This window comes from Rousettus aegyptiacus, unplaced genomic scaffold (assembly GCF_014176215.1).
Source record: "Rousettus aegyptiacus isolate mRouAeg1 unplaced genomic scaffold, mRouAeg1.p scaffold_m13_p_4, whole genome shotgun sequence".
NCBI classification, from domain to species: domain Eukaryota; kingdom Metazoa; phylum Chordata; class Mammalia; order Chiroptera; family Pteropodidae; genus Rousettus; species Rousettus aegyptiacus.
This window is the reverse complement of record NW_023416307.1, coordinates 147,900,561-147,922,509: the sequence shown is the minus strand read 5'-3', so window position 1 is coordinate 147,922,509 and position 21,949 is coordinate 147,900,561. Positions and strand designations below refer to the sequence as shown.

The window sequence follows — 21,949 nt, the reverse complement described above, 5'->3', positions numbered from 1 at the left end:
TAAAAACATTATTTGAATAGTAAATTTAATATTTTAAATATGAAAAACATAGTTTAAAAACTTAAAATCTTTCTACAAATGTTTGCCATAATTTTCCCAATCTTAGTGTACAGTTTATAATGAACAAAAAATACAGCCTTTTGTGCTTGGCTCACAGGCATCATGAACTATAATAATCAACCTGTGCTGTAACATGGAGACAGCCTCGGAGGCTGCTAAGTGTAAGGTTACTGCTGCCACAAAGGATGGACTAAGACCGTGGTACAGATCTACCTGGTTTTTCTTTTTCCTCTTGTGACAGTTTATTATCCCATCACCTTTCCTTAGTGTGTCATTGAGGCACTCCCTTCCTCCAACTTACTAAGTATTACTGACTTCACACTCGTTCATTTGTGACTAACAAAAATTGGGGTGGTTCAACTAGCCCCTGGAAAATAAGACTTTGTGACAGCTATTTTATAGTCTTTGGATAATTATTAACTTACTTCCAGGGATTGTCAACCCCTGTTTTACTCTGTGACTCTTCCAGACATCTAATATTAATGGTCTGATAAAAACCAGGTAAGTAGGGCATTATTATATGAAATTTCAAAACAAAATCGTGGGCTTTCAGTTTCTTCAAAAACCAATCACAACAGCAAAAAGGAGAGAGAGAGAGAGAGAGAGCAGTGAAACTTATAGGTTAAAAGGAGTCTTAAGAGTTATATCAATCACTTGCAATGAAAGAATCTTAGTTGAATTTGATTCACAAAACTAGAAAAAAAAATGAGGCAAAAGGAAAAATATGAAGCTGACTAGACCATATTAAGGAATTATTAAATTTTCAGATGTGACCGTAATTATATGGTTATATTTTCATAAAAATGAGTCCTTTAAAGATACATTAAACTACATACGGAAGAAATGATGACATTTCTTGAATTTGTTCTAAAACAATCCTGCGTTGAGGATAATGGGAGCTGGTGGAACAAGATTAGCCGTGGATGTTAACTACTGAAGCTGGGTGATGGGTTCAGAGGAATTCACATCATTAATCTTTCTACTTTTATAAATGTTTTAAGCTTTTCATAATAAAAGAATTTTTTTTAAGTGGACCTTCATGTAGTTTATGGAATAGAATCTACCAAAATATTATAGAATGAAAAGCTTGCCAATAGATTTCACTAGCAGAACAGTTCTGATTTGTTCTTAATAACAAGGTCACTTAAAATACTGTAGCTACCAAGTGTCATATTAAAGAAAATGGTGGATGTTTGTAACTAACTGGAAGCTGCTTTATAAAAAGGACCCAAGAACCTGGGGCTCACAGAGTTAGGTCGACACTGTCTGCCCATGAATTTTGCAGCTGTTTTTGCTGCCATAGCTACCACTGCTGCTCCAGCTCCAAACTACTAATCTCACCTAGACATTCTAAAATTCACTTACAGGAAGTTCTGTTTATGCTGATACATTACCACTTCTTTACTTTTTAGGCAATTTATCTGAAAGATTATTCTGTTTCCATTATATTTGAAAGACAATACTTATGTCATTCATACTTAGCAATGATTTAACTATAAATAATTTAACTTTTCTCTGAAAAGTAATTATGTATTATAAACAGATTTCCTTTGCAAGAGTTATTCTAATCTATAAATCAAAATACTAACTGGGAACAAGAAATCACAGAGAATCAGCTTCCCATGATATAAAACTAATGCTAATAGTTATATGTATAAATCTAGAAATAAAAACAAAAATGATTTTTCATGGAAGCAGCTGCAATAATTTTAGAAAGCATTAGTCTAAATGCTTCTAACTGCTTCCAAAAGTGAATTTTAGGGCCCCCTGACAAATTTTAGTATCATAAGCATTGTTTTACCTTATCTTGTTCAAGCTGTTCAATTAAGTTCTTTGCATCACGTAACTGAGTGATAAGTTTAGTCTTCTCAGCCATATGAAGCTCCTAAAAAAATTTTAAAAATTCATTTCCATCTCAATAAAGTTTCTCCTCATATGAGAACTCTAAACAGTTTATCTAATTTGGATACTTCTCATAATCTAGTAGGAGAAAAGTACACAGGACGTCTCGAAAGTATGGTGAATGCTCTGAAGCCTAGGGCACCTGGGCGCCCCCTCCACACTGTCTCTGGAGGAAGGGAGAAGGTTTTCCAGAGATGCTGCAGGCCACGCTGGGGCCTGTAGATTTAGCTTTATGGGGCTCCCATAAACGAAACTCATGTGCTCTTTTACCTTCATCTTTTCTAGTTCTTGAAGTCTTTCATCTAGTTGTTCCTGCAGGGCTTCTTTTTCACTGGTTAAAAGCGTACATTGTTCCTTATGTGACTGAATTGTTTCCTTACAACGCTGCAGTAGATTCTCCTGACGCTTAACTCTTTGCTGAAGTATTTCCTGTGTTTTAGCAGAAGCTCCATCTCCCACTATTAACAATAAAACAGAAGCAAGGGCAGTCGGTATGCAACATAAAGGCTCCCTGGGAACATTTAACTCTGCTGGTACACAGGAGAGTATTCTTACCCCGACACACTGCTATACTCTGGGCCAGATCAACAAGAGAGGGTCCTTTCCAGGGTCCCTTGTGTCTTAGCTCCCATCCCAAAAGGATTAATAAAGTACTCCTTCCAATGCATTCTAATCTCATCCTGGGAGAAGTTCTGGTAAATACAGCTTCCTCCATCTCCTTACACTTATGAGTGACGTTCTCATGCTCCAGGGGAATTTCAGGGCCCCTTACAGGTAGGTTGCTCAGATAGATACCTGCTCTGGCTTTGGCTGGACCAAAAGTTTATCATAAATCTCTTTGAGAGAAAGAGCTGGTAAATAAAAGGTGGCAATTTCACTGAATATTATTTCAAAGCCTCAAAGAGTAGAGGAGGACTATAAATGGATTTTTTAAAAAGATTTAATTATTCTTTCTTTTCCAGCTAGGAGTCTATAAATAGGGCAAATCCAAGCATCTTCGAATGTAGAAATACGTAAGCGACATTACTTAAAAACTTATAAACAATTACAAATAGCATATTCATTAATCTTGAATAGAAGGAAGCTGTTTATATGAAATCTAGCTACTATCAATAAAACAGTATAATGTAATAAATTGATTTCAATTACAACAAAAATGTAATGTTACTACTTGCAGACTTTCAAGTCTTAAAACAATTACTTAGTTACTTTCTCCTGAATAGCAACGACAATAAACAAAGAACCAAAAAAAAAAAAACAAAAAAACAACAAAAACTCTTGCATCTTTCTGGCAATGTTAGGATCAAGGACATTTCTATCTCAGCCCGTTATCTACTAACTCATGCCCTAGAATCTCTCGACATCCTCCTCTAGCTTTTAAATTAACATTTTGACAAGATGAAGCTTACCAACTGACTCTACAACACTCTCTGTATTCTCTTTAGTGACACCTTCGGCCTGTGCTTCCACCTGAGGGAGTGGTTTTGGTAAATCGACATTCATCGGGCCATTTCGTAACCGTTGTTTCAGCAGAGAAACCTAAAAAAAATGTGCTTCATTAGAAAAAAATAATTCAAAAGAAACTATGCCAGTAGAACTTTCTTTTTTTTAAAAAAAGGGAGGGGGATAGAGTAAATGGTATCCTTTTTGCTATATTGAGGGAAAAAAATTAAAACAAAAAGTTTCCTTTCAATGCAGTTTTTGTTTATATTTGCTACTTTCAATGGCATCATAGTTAGCCGAAAGACACAATAAATCAAGAATTATCCTTACAGTTAATTGAAGAAAAGCAAAGTTTTTAAAATAGGCCATTTTTTTTTAAACATCTGGAAATTATTACACATCCCATTAAAACTACTTTATTTTTCTTTATCCAAAAATCCCACACTTTTAATCTCTTACCTGAGTCTGGAGAACACTAATATACTGATCTTTTTCCTCTAAAGAAGCATCAAACTCTTCTTGGAGATGTTTTTTAGCTTGTTGGTCCATTTGGAGCTCCTAAAACATAAAGGATTTTATAGGTAGTTTTCAGCACAAAACAAAAAATACAAACTTGAAGTTTTCAAAGTGTAAAAACATGATCAATCCAGACTTGCATTTCTCTTAAATATCAGCAACATTAGAATAATTAGCATTTAAAACATTAGTATTTACACCAGCAAAGAATTTTGTTCCTTAAAGAATATGAAGATCCAAAAAGAGACAGTACGTTTTTGTAGCTTTGATTCCTGAATTGATAATGTGGAGAGAATTTAAAAAATTAATTTCTTAAGATAAAAGTAAAACTTCATCCTACTTTAAGACATCTTACTACTGTGCCATCTTACATTCACTTGATCTAAAATTAAATAGCCCATAAAGTCTTCCTCCTCCCAATACACAAAAGTGTTCCATAGCCAAAATCAGAAGCTTTCTCATCTGTAAAATGCAAAGGTTCAACTAGTTGATCACCAAACAGTAAAATTTCAAGTTCCTGAAAGTACTAAAAATGTTGCTTTCTTTCGGTCATTAAAGAGCATTCGTAGCTAAATCCAATGATTGTTACACCTCTGCTACACCAGTCCCTAATAATTACCTCCTCAATGTCCCTGCCGTCCTTGGCTTCGGGGCTCCTCTCTGTATTCCTGTGTCTCCTCTTTGTCCTTCATTGACTCTATCGGCATCATCCCCTCTGGGCTCGGTCCTGTGTCCTCAGTTCTCCCTTACACCTACCTACTCCACTGGAATGCTAGAGATTCACTTCTAGAGCATTTTAGATATCCCATCAAAACCCCTCTAATTTTTCTGGGATTCCTACTTTTCTTACCTCAAGTCTTCCTCTAACTTGATCCATCCCTCACATATTTGCTAGAAAATTTTCCTCGAATAATATTTTCAAAGATTTATATGCAATGCCCTCTTCTTATATTGTTTCAAATTTACTAATTCTCAGAACACTGAGGCATTAACTGTCTGGCACTCACTGTCCTTTTTCTCCACCACACCCACACTGCCCAAGATCTCCAGCACAGTATTTGCTGTTTCTTTCACTAAAAACTCCTGTCTTGACTTCCCCCAACTGTAGCAGTCTCCAGATGTTGGTCTTTGGATGAGAACACATCCAGAATGAAGTTTTCATCCATTCATGGTGGAAGAAACAGAGGAAAATGTAGAGAGTTTTTAGCTTTGATCTAAATCTTTCATTTAAACAGCTATACTTTCTTCTGAGTATATGTACTTCCTAATTTTTTGTTACTTAAAAAATCCGCCTTTCATGAAATAATAACAATAGAAGAATCTGGTTCCTTATTCTTGATGTATATACTTGAAAAAAAAAAGCAGCCCTATGACAATTCTTTCTCCCATTTCTGAAAAGACCTGGAGTTAATTTTTCAGTCCATGAAATCCAGCAATCTGAAAAGCATTATCCTCCATGACTTTGCACGGGCCAGTTCTTTAGTCTGGAACCTCTGCACATCTCCTTAAAGCAATGCAGTCCTTCACTTTCTTTAAAATTCATTTCTGCAATTTTCTACATCCTACATACTAGACTCTGTTACACGGCATCCCTAACAGTACACAAATATGCCTCAATTTACATTATGGTTCTCAGGTTCTGGATGCTTTTCTTAAACATTCTAACAACTTGACTAAATCCTTTCCCCCCAAAAAAACAAAAACAAAAACAACAAAAAAACAATAACAACTAATGCCAAGCACTGATTCTAAATCCAATCTTAAAATTCAGAATCTTACTAGGGAGAAAAATCTGCACGTAAGCCACTTCAAGATGAAAAAATATGTTCACTATTGACTATCATCTGATGGTTTATATAGTAACCTCCATCACCCAAACTATTTTGTTAAAATGTAAGCCTATGAGAGAAAAGTAACTCTTTCAGAAATCTAAATCAATATATTTCCAGATTAGATTTAAATCAGTAATTGTTAAAAAAAATTTTTCAACCTAGTTTATTTGTCACTGAATATAGTCAATAATGCTCCCTTCAGTTAACTGATTAAACTAATCCCTTGTTCAACTCATGAGAATAAGGGACTGAAGTATAATATAATTGAACTTTTTAGTAAAATAATAAATGGCTCTATAATACCATTAAATATGACAACTAATTCAATAATTCTCCTATTGTTGACCACTTAGATGGTTTCTAAATTTTGGCAAAACGGGGGTTAACACGTTTATGCATAAATTTTGCAAGGTCTTTCTGATTATTTCCTTAGAGAGAAATTCTGATGAGTAGAATTTCAAATACCTCTAACTGTTGCACTATTTTTTATCTCAGCCCAATGTTATCCATTATGTTCAGAGCTGATTTCAAGCTGCAAAAATGAACCCTCCCTCCCTAAAAATCAACTTTGAGAACAGCAACTGCTTATAATGAATTGCATCTGGGTGAGCCTGGAAAAAGTACACACTATACACAGACAGCAGGACAGAGAAAGGAGGAAACATCTAAGACAATGTCTTCATTTATTCCTCATTTAACTGGCCTTAAAAGGGAATAAGAGAGTCCTATCTACTCAGATGAGCTCATAATTTACATAGCATAATTACCACTTTCTCATAGCATGATATTCCTGTTTAATATCTGTTCATGTTATAAGAGTCAAAAACAGGCAAAAAAAAAAAAAATACAGGACATCTACTGATAATGCTTTTACTTACCTTTTGTTTCTTTATCTGATTCATTAAAAAATAACTAATATGCTAGATATTGACATAAGACATAATATTTGCTGATACAGAACAAATGTTCTGTTTTGTCCGTCCTCCAGAAAATACTGGGAAAGATGTTGGATTCTATTCATGCATATATTCATAACCACATGAGGAAGAAATAAAATACTAAAAAACACTTTCTCAATGTCTTAGTATAGCAAAATAATCATACTCAATTTGGCCTATCTAAATCAAGAAAGTACTAATGAAACTTTGAAAAGCTTCTATTCAGGCTTTAATCCCAAAGAAACAAAATATTTTATGACTTATATCACTTTAAATATTTAATTAAGTGGTAATCATGACTTTATGGGTTATATTATTTAGCTGAAGGACATTTTTCTCTTCATGAACAAAATAAAAAGTACCCAAAACTCTCACTTACCTATTTAGTATTTACATATTAATTATAGGATAAATTTTTCTTTAAGTAACTGGAACCAGGTTATATAACTGGTTATGGTTGAAAAATATATCTTAGCTAGTACTAAAACTTGTCAATCTGTGGCTCTAATATGTATTTCCTAAAAGAATATAAAGTTACTTAATAAAGTTATGGATTTGTATGATACTATATCCATTAGTTCTGTATTACCTGTTACTTCAACCTCTTCTCTAGTTTACAGAAAGGGGAGGTAGAGTTGCAAATCTGATTGGCAGCATCCAGATTACTCAAAGAGCCTTCTTTGAAGGATTAGCACACCTACTTCGCACCACAGATTGTGGCAGGGGATGCCTTTAGCCAATTCTCTCTCATAGTTTTCTAAGTCCCTCAATGCCTGCAACTGAATAGAAGAGCTTGGCTGGGGCCTGCTAGCAAAGCAGCCCTTCTCTCTCTGATATGAAAAGAATGCCTAAGAATGCTGGTTCTGTCATTTAAATTAGAGAAAGGATAGATAGCCTTAGACATTGCTACTGACAGTTTATGCAGGCAAATGATAGTCTATGGCTAAGTAAGACAATCTTATTTCGTTAATTCCACCAATGACATATACCTTAGGAAAACCACAGAAATAAAAACTGTAAGAATTGATCTCTGGTCTTGTAGGCGGGGCTGGTTAGCTATTATTATAACTAATAAAGTGCATATGAAACTATCCCAGCAAATACAATAGTTCTGATAAGTCTGAGAGATGTAATTACTATTTTCAACATACTAATCACTATAACTTACCTCTCTTAATTCCGCAACTCTCCGAAGTGCTTTATCCTGACTCTGACTTAATATACCCTTGAAATGAAAGGAAAAAAATGCTGATTTAAACAACTACATGACATAGTAATACAAAGCAAGTAAAAAAAATTATTTCTATAATATTACAACCATTTATCCAAAAATAACCTGAGAACTGCAGATGTTAAAGATATGACCATGTTGAAAATTTGCTAAAAGTTAAATTGTGACGTTACAGAACTGTTCTGCACCCTGGCTGTGGTAGTGTCACACAAATCACATGCAAAACAGACAAAAGTCAATTCTACTGTATGTTAATTTTAAAAATAAATTTTTTAAGTTAAATCAAATTCAAAATGTACTTTATTTCATTGTAGTCTATTATATGCGGAACCAAGTCAATTACCAGTCTGTTCTAAAGGTTTTTATGACTTAAAAACAAAATAGTCCTTTTCTATATTAAAAAAAAAAAGTCCAAGAGAAAACTGCAAAGAGAGCTATAGATTGCTAAATTAATAGTCATACATAAAAATCAAGAAGCTAAAAGAGTAATATTGAAAGATGAAATGATTCGTCATTTCCTAAGGAGGAGATAAAATAGGGATGAATGCTTTTCACTAATGAGGAAATTAAACTTAAAAAGTTATGATCTATGCAAATAAAGTAACTGTATATTCTTGTACACTATAAAGAAATGGAGTGATCTAAAGCTTCATTGGTCTGTGTGGACTAACAATAAAATCAAGAAGAACAGGTAGGCAAAATCTGCTTATGACCTAGGGGAGTGTGACTTAGCTCTATTTGTGGGGCCTTATAAGTGAATAAGACAAATACCAAAGGCTTTTTTTTTTTTTTTTTGGCATCACATATAAATTTTTAAATCCAGAAAGATGCAACACTGAGAATTATGAAAAACTGCAGTGCATTATTTAGAAGTACATGCTCTGCAATCTAACTTCCAGGAAGTAGATCCTGGTTCTCCTCCCTACCTCTTAGAAGCTGTGCAACAATGAACAAGTCACTCTTCCTCTGTTTCCTCACAGGAAAGGTTTAAGGACTAAATATACCAAAATGTCTGGCACACAGTTAGAGCTGAATAAATGTTAGCTAATATGAACAGCACTGTTATTAGGGTTAGCAGTACTTACAATTTTAATTTCACTGGATCTATTAAAAGGATGTTTGTCTATTTAATAAAGAGATTTCTAGGCATGCAGATATGGGCATGTACACACATGTAGAAAAGAGCATAAATCACTGAATTATATCTTTTTCCAACATCCTTTATATTAGGGACTATGCAACCACAATTGTCTAGTGCCACTTAGTGGTAGGAACGCATATACCTAGAAATAAAAATCTATAGACAATTCATAGACACACAAGGCATCCACAGAACTTAGGAATAAAATGACCTTTGGAGAATGAACTTAGAGAATGTTAATAATACAACGGATTAAATCAGAACTCATTTGATAGAACTCGTGTTTAAGAAAATACCAACAAAAACCTAAAAACTCTATTTGTAATAATCTAACTTTCACATTTGTTATGGACAATCAGAGCACTGAATCAGCAATAAATAACTGGTGGTGGCATTTTGAACTGATTATATTCCATACCAAAGCCAGAAAATGTATGTTGTACTTGAAAGATTAATATTTATGGCAGATTAAATATTTTAAAATAATGTACATGGAGAAATTAACTAATTTTATCAAAACTCATTTACAAATAACTTGGTTATATAACTAACTTTTGGTTAGTGTTTTAAATGGCTCAAAATGCTAAACTGTTTTAAATAACTTCTAATGTAAAAAAATAAGACTATACTTTATAAAAGACGATACAGCAAAATGAGAGCACCATTTGAACTGGACCAGCTAATTCCTCTTAGCTCTGACGTGTGATACCTGGTGGAAAATTTCTGACCATGAACAGGATGACGCACTAGGGTCGGAGGGCGGTCACCTAGAAGAGCTACAATAGCTTCCTCTCTCCACACTGGGGAGCTTTCCAAGCAGCAGCCTCAGGAAATAAAAGAGAGGCTACTTGGGTTTGGACTCTGATATAATAATAAAAAACGGATGTCTGCAGGTACTTAAAAAATAGAAGAAAAAGCTTTGAAAGTTTTGTGTCTCTTTACCACTAAAACAGAGATTCAACCTGCAGACTGAGACACTAGGAAACATGCTTGGAAGAGGCGAATATGCCTTAAATCTAAACTTCTTAAGCACTGCAGAGATCCAAAACTTGAGGAAGCCCATCCCTGTCAGAGAGAAAATCTCCAGGATCTCTCATTTACTCTCTTTATCAAATCCCCAATAATAGTAAAGAAGGTTAAATACTTTGATTATATGGAGAATTATTATAAGTGAGGATTAGAGCTTTATTACTATAAGATCTTAATTTTAAAATTATGTATGAATCAGTATCACAGCCAATAAGTCACTTACTTGGAGCTTTTTCTTCTCTCTCTGAAGCATCTGATAAGCAGTAACAAGCTAAAATGAAGAAAAAGTCACCAATAACATTAGTCATTCCTAGATAAATGCAATTATTCTGAACTCTGCTAAAACATCTTGTCATAAAAGTCAAAAAATAAATCAAAAGAATCCTTTCACAGACAATTCAACCTAATTAGATGCACATACAGTCAAAATTAAATAACACAGGAAAGATATTTCTAAAAAATAAAAGGAGAACTTGAATGTATATTAACTCTCTATTTGACTTTACCTTAGAAACATGTCTATTTAAATTTCAGTACCTAATTCACAGGTGGGGATTAGAGTTAACTTGCCTAATAACAGGCGATTACTCAAACTTTAGTCACAGACCAGTGCCATCAGCAACAGCATCACCTAGGAGGGAGCTCACTAGAAACAGAAATCCTTGGGCTCCACCCCATCTGACTGAATGGGAATTGGGGGAGGGAGTATAGGAAGACAGCATATGTGATTTAACAAACTTCAAGGTAACTTTTTCCTTGGGGTATAAGAGACCATGTAACTGCTCTCTAAAAGTTCCTTCCGGTTATAGGATCTGTGACTGGCTGTGTAAAAATCTGAGGAAAAGAACTCACAACCAACAGATAAAAACTGGTAATTTAGGTCCTAGAGAAATGTTTGATGACTTAACCTAAACAGGATATTTTAACATTCTAGCACAACTCGATGAAATTATGAATTAGCAAATCTTTTAAAATCTGTAAATGATAAAGCATCACTCATCTGAAGGCTCAGCACATGGCTCCCATGAATTATTTGGCCCCTAATTTAGAAAAGCTAGTGGTGTCTGAAGAGACAGGCTGCAGCTTTAGGAGCAAGCACTCCCCTGTTCTGAGCCTTGCTATCTTCCTTGAAAGGCTGCTGTGTGCCCCGCAAATGCCTCTACTGATATCTTGAGTAAAGAGGCAGGCAGCACTGGAAGGTGAGTTGGCAACAGATATTAAAAATAGAAAAGACAAAATTCTGCTTAAGGCCCATTCTATTATCTTAAGACCAGATTGGTGAGAAAAAGTAAAGAAAGACTATGGGCTCTTTTCATCCCTAATTAGCTGCATAACTCTACCTAAGGTAGCACAGAGGAGTAGAAACAACCAAGAAGACCTAGAATCAAATCCAGACTCTGTCAACTACTATGTATGTGACCTTAGGAAAGTTACCTAATCTCTATAATTAAGTCTATTAATCTCTAATCCCTAGTCCACAAAACAGAGCTAATTAAGATCTACTTCACAGAGATGATGAAAAACTAAATGGCACCATAAATACAAAATGCATAGTGTCTTGCACACTTAAATACTAATTATACTGTTGCCCCAGCTTTAAACTTAAAGGCCATGGGTTAGTGAAAATAACAAGTCTTAACAAACAAAAATCAAGACCATTATTTACTTTGATAGAAATAAAAAAATTAAACACTAAATAAATTGTAAGGAAAAAGGCTGCCTGATTCCACAGTGCCTCATGAGATACAGGGCTCTAATGCACTGTTTACATCTCTGGGTTCCAGACAGCCAATAAATTTTAGCCTAATAATACCTTCCTATTTTGTCAGTACTTTATAGTTTTTAAAAGATAGTCTATATATTTCATCTAGGGGTTGTTTGTTCTTTTTAGCTGCAGGGTAAACTACCCATATTGCAGCTATACATGGAAATAGAAGTTTTGGCTAACTTTATAGGCTAACCTTGAATTTACTATTCATTCATTAAAATTTACTACAATACTGATTTACAAACTGTTAAGACAATACAAAGTTAGGCATTGTTTACAAAAAAAAAAAGCCATGGGCAACTTGCTCCCGGAAAGGTTTTCCTTAGGAAGAATTGTTTTGACTACACAGGATCCAGAGGCAAACCAATACAATTAAGCCCAAAGGGTAGGTACTATGTTCCTAAAGTACTAAAAAGAGAGAAGGAGCCTACTACACTTCCTTCCTCTCTTAGACCAAATGGAGAGCATCATCGCCCAGGGGGTCAGCAGTTAAAAGACTCCTTCAGGTAAAGTTTAAATGTAGGTACAATAATGTGCCAGAAAAGCAGACTACTTAAAACATAATTGGGGTCAGTAAATATGGGAATCTGTTTGGCACAAGGGGTCACGATGGAACCACAGCACTTAAAGGATGACGGGGTGGGTATGTGAGAAGGAAAGACGACGAGCTCTGCACTGGACGTCCAAACAGAGCGGCACAGAATGTGACAACCAGAAGGTTACAAACAACAATCTCCAAAATTTTACTAAGAGTCTCACCAAAGGACCTCTGTACTGCTAAAAGTCTTTAACCAGATACTACCACAGATTACCTACCATGAGTTACCAGCATATCTGGTTAAGCAAATCGACAGTTTGGCCATCCACAGGAGTAAAAGCCATGTAGTAATATGAATTAGAGAACCAGGAAAAGAAATTTTTGTTCAGGCAGAAATGCCATTGCTCCTACCTCAGAATATTTTCCTTTGTAGTTATTCAACCTTCGTTCCATTCTTCGCAGCCACTGAATCAACTGTTCTTTGTTGAGGCTGTCTAAATTCCCTAGTGAGTCTTCGGCCTCACTCTCCATATCAGACGGTGGATCAAAGGTGGCAGCAGAAAAGTCCAGGTCAAGCGTAGTCAGGGACTCTCTGGAAGATGTTCGTACCAAAGACTCTTTAGAAGAAGATCGGAATAGAGATTCCTTTATTGGACTTCGAAACAAAGACTCCAAGGAAGGCACCCGGAGCTGGAGCTTCTGTGCAAAAGACTGCGTGTCACCTGACTGTAACCGAAACCCAACAGAACATGTGGGTTAAAATACACGTTTAGACTTCTATTATTCCCTATCACCAGCCTTAATCTATTAAACGCTCTAACAAATTCAACTAATATTCCAACAAGAGACACCTGGTTATTTCTGAAAAAAGTGCTGGACCTGGAATCAGAGGACTGGGGTGTGGGTCCCAGGTCTGTCACCGAGCAGTGGAATGACCTCCACTAAGTCACTTCCTTTCAGTTTCACATCTATAAAAAAGAAGGAAGTCATACTTTCCCAGCTGACCTCGCAGGTGTGCTGTAAGAATCTGTCCACTAAACAGTAAGATTTGGGGAGGCAGTGACCATCTGTATCATCGGTACATAGCCAGCGTCTAAAATGGGGTATATACTTGATTTGTGGCTGAAATCAAGTAGACTTTATCTGGATTCTTTATGGAAGCATTGACTCCTGATCATTCCTTTCAACAAAAGAGGGGTATGTGGAGGGCAGGGGGACGGCAATGTGTAGCGAGTCCATTTTGTTTAATAAGAGAATGGCGGCCAGGGTTGCCTTGTGACATCCAACTCTGCTCTACTTCCTATTTTGTCTACTGGGAATAGAAATAAGCATTAAAAACCATGCAGGGCAGTTGAAAAGTCTGAGCTAGAGTTCCTCTGCTCAGATCAGTAAGTCTGATGTTAGAAACAGTGAAAAGCAAGAGCTACTCTCTTAATTTGAATAACACATTAATTTGAATAAAAACAATGAAAAGCAATATAACATAATTCAACAAACTTGTGAGTGGCATTATTTTGTTAAGGTGACAGTATCAGTATTAAACAGGGAGTGTTTCCTAGAAACTCACTCTCATGAGTGCAGCAAGGTCACTACAAGATCTCAACGATGCCAAGAATAAAACGCTCAGGGGAGATCAAAGTCATACATAGGCAAAGATTACAGGAAAACATAAGGATTCTCTTTGGTATACAATGTGAAAATCAAACCAGGAATACTTCGCTCGTGGATTTTAGAGATTAATAAGAGTATCTGGCAAGGTGGAAGTGAGAAGGGATAATGTGCCCCACCCCTTCACAGGCACAAGGATTTGTACATGTTGTTTATAACAATAAAAACTGGAAACAACCCAAATATTCACCACTGGAGGATACGTTATATAAATTACAATATATGGAAGGAGGTTCAAGAGGTACTATTAAATGGAAAAACTTAAGTTATAAAACAACATGTACATTAACTCATTTTGATTTAAAGTAATTACACATACTTTTTAATTTATATGTATGTTTACATAAACACCCTTAGAATCAGGTCATTAAAGACAAACACGGAAAGTTAGCAATGAGTGGTTCTGAATGGTGAGATTTTAGGTGATTTTTATTTGTATACTTTCTTGTACTTCCTAATTTTTTTTTAATAATGTGTAAGGTTTAACTTTATATTGGTGAGATGGAGAAAGTCTTAAGGGAAAGAAGAGACCCTCACGTTCAAAAACTTTAAGAACTGCTTTAGTGATATTCCATTACCAGCTACTCCCGACCCAAGCAAAAAGCTCTTTTCAGTTCATCTAATCTTGTGTATCGCCCTAGGTCAAACAGGTGAAGCAAGTTTGAATAACACTAGAAGTAGATGATATTTAAGGGTCAGTAAGAAGCTAATGAACAATATCAAAGACATGTATTTGCAGAAGTTGACAAACTTAGTAATTGCCACATCTATTATGGTTGGGAGTAACATGTTTGAGTGTAGCGATTCGGCCCATGGGCTGTCCAGTAAGGCCGTCTAAGTTCAAATCCTGTCTTCACCACTATGTTACTTATCCTCACTAGTTGTGTTTCCCCTTCTAGAAAATGGGAATAATAAAAATTATAACATTGATAATAATACTCATGAGTATCACAAGGACTGAATAAGTTAATACATGCCAAATGCATAAAATGTAGCAAATACTCAATAGATGTTAGTAATTATCATTGAGAAAGAAGTTAAAATAAAAGACAAACTTACTAATGAGAACGTCATACACAAGCTTATTTGGCAGATTCTTCTGGTTATATGATACAGTACCCAAGAGCACAAGTTAAAAGCCAGACTTCTTAGGCTTAAGTCTTAGTTCTACCTTTTACTGGCAATATGACATTGGGCAAGTTACTTAACCTCTCTTGCCTCTGTTTCTTCATTTGTAAAATGGAGAAAACAATAGTACTCAACTCCTGGGTGGCTGTGAGAATAAAGTAATACATGTAAAGTACTTAGAACCATGACTGGCTTAAGGTAAATAACAAATACTGGCTATTACCTGATAGCCAATCTTCACTTCTGCTTTTCCACCAGACCTGTTTTATTCAGGGTACCAATATGCCCAGGTAAAAACACTCACCTTCCCAAATACAAATTAAAGCCATAATGAGATACTACTGCTCATCAACCAGAATGACTAAAATTAAAACTACAGAAAATACCAAGTATCAGTAAAGATGTGAGCAATCCACTTTAAAAATCTATTCTTTAGTATTTACTAAAACGAAATACATGTACACTTTCTGAACCAGCAATTTCACTGTAAGTATATGCCCAACACAAATGTGTAAATATGTTCAACAAAAGATATGAACTAGAAAGTTAATTGCAGCATTATTCAAAATAGTCCTTAACTAAAAACTACTGTTGATTCATATCAATAGTGGATAAACTGGAGTCTGTCTATTCACCAATGGAATACTAGACAGCAATGAAAATGTATGCTTTACAATCCCATGCTAGAATATAAGGAATTTCACAAACTATTGAGCTAAAGAAGCCAGACACAAAAGAGTGCCTACTTTTGATTCCATTTACATATATTTCAAAAACAGGCAAAATTAACCTATAGTGTTAAAAGTCAGGATAGTCATTACCCTTAAGGGTGAGAAGAGGGAGTAGAAGGGAGTACAGGGCTTCTGGGGTACTGGCAATTTGTTTCTTGATTTTGGGTGCTGGTTATAAAAGCATATTTGGTTTGTGAAAATTCAGAAATTGTATAATAACTACATCATACTTTTCTCTATTTGTGTATTATAATCAGACATACATTACATTTCAATTAAAGCGTTTTTTAATTAGCTTTTCTCAGACTGTTTCAACTAAGGATAGGCCAGGTACAGTTCAGCCAATAATGCGCACTATACTATAAGTGGAAATCTGCAGGATGGAATCTTCTAGGAGAGATATCATTTTCCTGATAAAAAGGAATATGCCTTTTCTTCTTGTCTTCAGTTTTCCTTCCTGTCTAGAATGGAGATGCAATTCCTGGAAGCCAACTTGTGATTATGAAGATGAAAGGAAATGGTAAGGACGGGAAAAGTAAGGGGAGTCAGGGGACAAGAAGCTAAAGGGAGAAGGGTCTTTAGTGACTGTTTACCTCCAAACCCTCTGGGAGTGAAAAACTAAACTCTCACTGATATCAACTGTTGTCAGGTTTCTAGTACCAAAGATATTTACTGATTTATAATTCACTTAAAAAAAAAAAACTGATGAGGGTTAAAGAGGAGAAATGTGTAAGTAAAAATAAAGGAACACATAAGAGTTCCTTTTAACTTCTTCCTCTGTCCCCCATTTTACCTCGTTTTCAATCCCTCCTTTTTATTTCCCAAACAAGTGTTCTTATTTATTCAGATCTTTATCCTCTATCAGCTGAACATCTGCGGCGGCCTTCTGTTCTTGCCTCAAATCTCTTACCTACGCATCTGCCCCTATCGGACTGTCATCAGACTGAAGGGTGGGGGTGGGGTGGGGAAAGGTAAGGTGATGGGTAAAAAAGGTGATGGAAAACATCGTCAATAATATTGTATACAGCTATTTGACTGAACTGAACTCAAGACTGTGACTGGTTTAATGAATTACAGAACAATCTACCAACCCAACTTTTGAAATGTGAAACTTCCAGGGAACTTTCAGAGCAGGGAACTGTGGATGCTCAGAATGAGTCATCCCAAGATGTGCCTCTGTGGTATGCAGGTTCTTTTGAGCTAAAAAAAGCTTTAGCCACAGGCTCAAAAGAAATTTTTGCCCCTCCCTGAACTACCTAGAAAAACTTGAATCAGGGGCTTTGCCCATAATAAGAATTATCATCCCTTTTGACCTATCCAGATAGGACAGGACAAACTTTCATCTACCAAGTAAGCATCAGCTTTTCCTATCATCCTGCCATGACCCCTTGAAGCCCTCAAAGCACCTTACCTCATCCCTAGCTCAGGATGTCTTATATACCTTTGTTCCCTTTCTTTCTATCTCTGAACCTCTCGTTTGTGGGATCTCTCTCTCTCATGTATGTGGGCCTCCATGCATATGTATGTATTAAATTTGGTTATTTTCTTTTGCTAAAAAAAATAATATTGTGATAAATTTTCACAACAACAGATGAGTACTAGACTTACTGTGATCGCATTGTAAATATGTAAATGTTGAATCACTACATTTTATACCTGAGACTAACAAAATACTGTATACTAACTATACTTAAATTTAATTAATAAATTAAAAGAATTCCACCTCTTAAAAAAGTAAGAAGAATTAAGAGACAAGTAGAGGAATGTATAGATGGACAGATCTGTGATTAAGCAAATATAAGAAAGTATCAATGATAGGATCTCGGTGATAAGTATACAGCTGTTCACTTTGAAGTTTCAAATTTTCTGTATGTTAGGAAATTTTCATAATAAACTGTTGAAAGTAAAAGAAAAAAGCAATATTCAAAAAAGAAACAAAAGTTTCAAAATTCAACTTTAATACTACAATTTAAACTTAAAAATTCATAAAATGATTTTCAAAACCAGAATTTTCTTCATACTTAAAAATAGCTTAAGAGAACAATCATGTAAATCTGTTTTGCTCTACTGAATTTAACAAATTCAGTCTTCATTTTGCTTTAATAACATATTAATTCAAATGAAGCCACACATGGCAAAAAAACTACCAGATAGAGTGATGTTTTGTATCTATGATGATGCACAAAAATATCAGTAACTAGCCACTGGTCCTTGGGCAAATAATTTAAGATTTCATGTCTGATACTCTTCAATACAATAAGAGTAATACTAGATCACAGATTCCTCCTAAGTTGCTAAAATACTAACAGTATGATTTAATAAAACTATTTTACAGCTTCTCAGATAAAGATAAATGCTCAAGTATTACCTACCGCTTTGAAAAACATTTTTCTCTACTATGTGGTGGCATATACTATTTTCAAATATCTGAGTTTTTAAGTCTGTTTGAAGTAAAAGGTCAGCTCTCTACATTCTTTTAGAGATGAAGAATCGCTTTGAATAGCTGAATATTATGAACTGCATTAAGCAACTTAAAAGTAACTGTATTTAACAGAAAATTTTCTAGAATAGATATATACTTTTCTGCCTTCTTAAATAAGAACAGTAAGTAATCTTTTAATGACGTCCCTGCCACAATCATATATTGTGCGCCAAAACTACTGTCTTGTTATGAGAATTAAATGAGATCATATATATAAAATGCTTAACAATACCTGATACACAGCAAACAATCAGTAAATATTACCTTATTTTTTAGGGAAATATCTGTTGCTTTTTTTTTAAAGAAAGTTCAAAGCCTTTAGTGAGCTGAATTCCTGAATATCACCCATGTTCATTATTCACCTTAATTAAAACTTAAATCTCTCCTGAATTTGTTATAAAGTTGGCTATTGTTCATTCTAGCTTTTGTATTCATAACTGTATTTAGTCTTTATGGGTTCTTATATAAAAGAAGAAAATAAGCATCCTAAATAACATTCTTTAACAATATTCCTTAAAGATCACTGGATCTGTCCAGTATTATTTACACTGGTGCTTCTCAATATTTTACGCTTACCTCATGGCATTTATAGAAAATGACGTATTTGTAGAGGACTTGGAATTAATTGGGGATGCTGCTCAAAGCCAGAATCAACAGGCCCAGGGACCCAAACTATGACCAGAGACTGACGGGCTCCCTGAAAGAAACAGGGATCTCAGCTCATAGGTCATCTTTGCATGGAGTTTGGGGAGCTGTAATGTATACATCTGCTAGACAATACTTTAGAGTGTTCAGTTTACATAATTTAGTTTATAAATTACTTAGCTCATAAGCTGTCTACATTCATGCTCCAGGTTCACAGAATTAGAAATGGTATTGCCCCACATTAGAAATCACTGAGAAAGCCAGGTTAATGAGAATAATCATTACGAAAGCCAAAGTAAACAAATGTTCATTTCAGTCACTGCTATCATTACAGTATTTTTAATGATTTTTTTCTTTTTTGGAAGAAGTCAACAGAATGTCACTTAACCCCAATCTCCAAATAATTTTAAAATCAAAGATAACCTAAATTCCCTAGTAGTAAACTACTTTGCTTTAGTGCATTTGAAAGCAAACTTTAAAAGAAATCCTATTTCCTTTATATCCCTCTTCCAGATTATGTAACTCACACTCAATGTGTCCTTCAATATTTCTTCTATTTTTTTTACAACTATAAAGTCAGATTCCTTGTTTTCCAAAAGTTTTCTCTTTATTGCCAATAATTCTTTAAATGAATAATCATGGAATCTTACATGACTGATGTATATATAAAAACCACTTTCATTTAAAACTTTACCAAGAAACCACCACCAAACCTGGATTTGCCATGCATATTGTTCCAAATGTTTGGACAACAGTTTCAATGTAAAGTCAAATGCTAATAATATAGACTGACCAACACTAAAATGTCTTGCTCTTTTTAAAATTAAATAACACACCTGAGGAGTCATTGGTTCACTTCCATTAACACTGTCGGGAGATTTTGTGGCTTGGATAGATGCATTCTAAGAAAAAGAAAAAAACATTGTAAAGAAAAGGAACAAAAAACTAGTTATAAAACTGTTAAGAACAAAGGTCAAGTACCAAGACCTGAGGTACATTTATCTATTAAACAAAATTAGTAATTGCTCATTTATTAGAATGTTTTCATGCAAGGCAAAACAAGTCTGGTAAGTATTTTAGAGAATTTATTTTGCTGTAATATATGTAACTAAATAGCAAAGATTAGTTTGCAGCAAAGTTTATTTCAGGCTAATCACATACCTCTCCCTACTATAATGTCCCCAGATTCTTCCCACCACAACAAAATTAATATCAGGGATTTAATTAGCAAAACTCATTGAGATAGAAAACTATTCAGAAAAATATGTTAGCTGTTCCCTACAATAAAAGAATACTCAAATTGAAGTTATTTGGCCTAAACTATAAAAATATCTTAGTAATAACAGAAATGCTTTATTCATTTGAAGCCAGCAGTATAAGTGACATTGTTATGATAACTTTCAGAAGAACTTAGAATTAAAAGTATCTTCTTCTACATGTGAAAGTTTTTTGTTTTGTTCTGTTGGCATGATAAATGCTCCAAGTTAAGCAACATTCTAATGATTACATCAGACTGGCCTAGGTTCTGTGATAATGGATGAGCTTATTTGAGATGTAAAATTCTATAATGCATTCATAATACACTGTCTTAACTAAAATTAGAGCTTCAGAAGTAGCTCATGATAAAATAACTTCCATATTTTAAACAAAAGCATTAGACCAAATACTAGCCACTATGTTTCAATAACTTGGTCTTAAAATAGTACATTTCCCCTACAACTCTACAGCTGACCAAGGAAAGTCAAAGACCTGATCTTACTTAAAAAAAAAAAAAAAAAAAAAAAATTGTGGAGAAGGCACTCAGCTTTGCAAAAAAGTGCTCTCAAATTTCTGAACTCTCATTAGGTATATGATACTAAGATATTATTAATTTTTAGGTATGGTAAATGTATTATGGTTATATATTTATCTTTCAGAAATGTCTGCCAAAATATTGAGATAAAATTTCTGAAATTTTGCTTCAAATAATGCAACAGGGGTTGAGGGTGGAGGCAGCTGCATGCAAGGGGAGGGTGGTGGCACGGTTAGAGAAGTGTAAAGGGATGGTGATAAGATGGCCATGAGTTAATTCATTGCTGACACTCAGTAATGGATAGCGGGGGGGGGGAGGGGAGAATTCTTATACCCCTATTATTACTATTTCCACTTTTGTAATGTGTTTGAATTTTTCCCTAATAAAAATTTAAATACATTCTCCCTGTAATATAAAATTATCAAATTTTATCAGTCCAAGAAATTTTCTTAAACTTACATAGGGGAGAAAGGTTGGGGGAACTTCCTGTTCTCTGCCATTTTAAAGAATTAGAAGTTGTATACATGGCATATGCACACTATAAAGTGAAAAAACATTTTATAGAGTATCTCAACTCGTCAGTACACTGAAAAGTAATCATTAAATTATGGAGAAAAGAAAGGGCTCCATAGGAGGAAGAGTGGAAAGAGTTCATATTCTAATAAATTACTTCACACGTGATTGTAGTCTGTACAAAAAGCTATTCCACAATTTGAAATATCATCTAATCAAATACAGCCTAACATTTAAAAACTTCCTCTCCTTGCATATATATCTCAATTTATATGTTATGCCGAATAGATGCAGGACAGCTAAGGGAAGTATTGGTCTATGTCACCCTGTAAATTTAAATCAGGAATCTCTAGAAGCAAAATTACAGATTTTGTCATTACTTGTAATGACTTCTCCATTTCTGCCCAACAAACTCTTGCTCATCTTTCAACTTTCAAATGCCTCTTCTTTTGTGAAGCTTCTTATGACTTGCCTGAAGGGATAACACATTCCTTATACCTGTATTTTCTTCTATGAAACCTTAATTCCTTTTACTGTAAGTATATGTTGATATCTTTGTCTCTGTATTAACTTACAAACTCTGGGAGGGCAG

The 21,949-nt window shown here is 34.7% G+C and overlaps 1 protein-coding gene across 11 annotated transcripts in view; it reads right to left on the bottom strand.

Annotated features, from left to right (window-relative positions):
• The window catches only part of GOLGA4 (golgin A4), a 95,365-nt gene that overhangs the window by 48,834 nt on the left and 24,582 nt on the right, over window positions 1-21,949 (bottom strand). For 6 of the 11 annotated variants that reach the window (XM_036219907.1, XM_016123972.2, XM_016123965.2 and 3 more), the window contains 8 exons: window positions 19,889-19,954; window positions 12,810-13,124; window positions 10,316-10,363; window positions 7,860-7,916; window positions 3,865-3,963; window positions 3,372-3,501; window positions 2,233-2,420; window positions 1,862-1,945 (listed from right to left, as the gene is read on the bottom strand). In XM_036219907.1, coding sequence (XP_036075800.1) covers window positions 1,862-1,945; window positions 2,233-2,420; window positions 3,372-3,501; window positions 3,865-3,963; window positions 7,860-7,916; window positions 10,316-10,363; window positions 12,810-13,124; window positions 19,889-19,954 — 987 coding nt within the window. The remainder of the gene's footprint in view (window positions 1-1,861; window positions 1,946-2,232; window positions 2,421-3,371; window positions 3,502-3,864; window positions 3,964-7,859; window positions 7,917-10,315; window positions 10,364-12,809; window positions 13,125-19,888; window positions 19,955-21,949) is intronic. The other 5 variants (XM_016123966.2, XM_016123970.2, XM_016123971.2 and 2 more) reach the window with 2 other exon arrangements.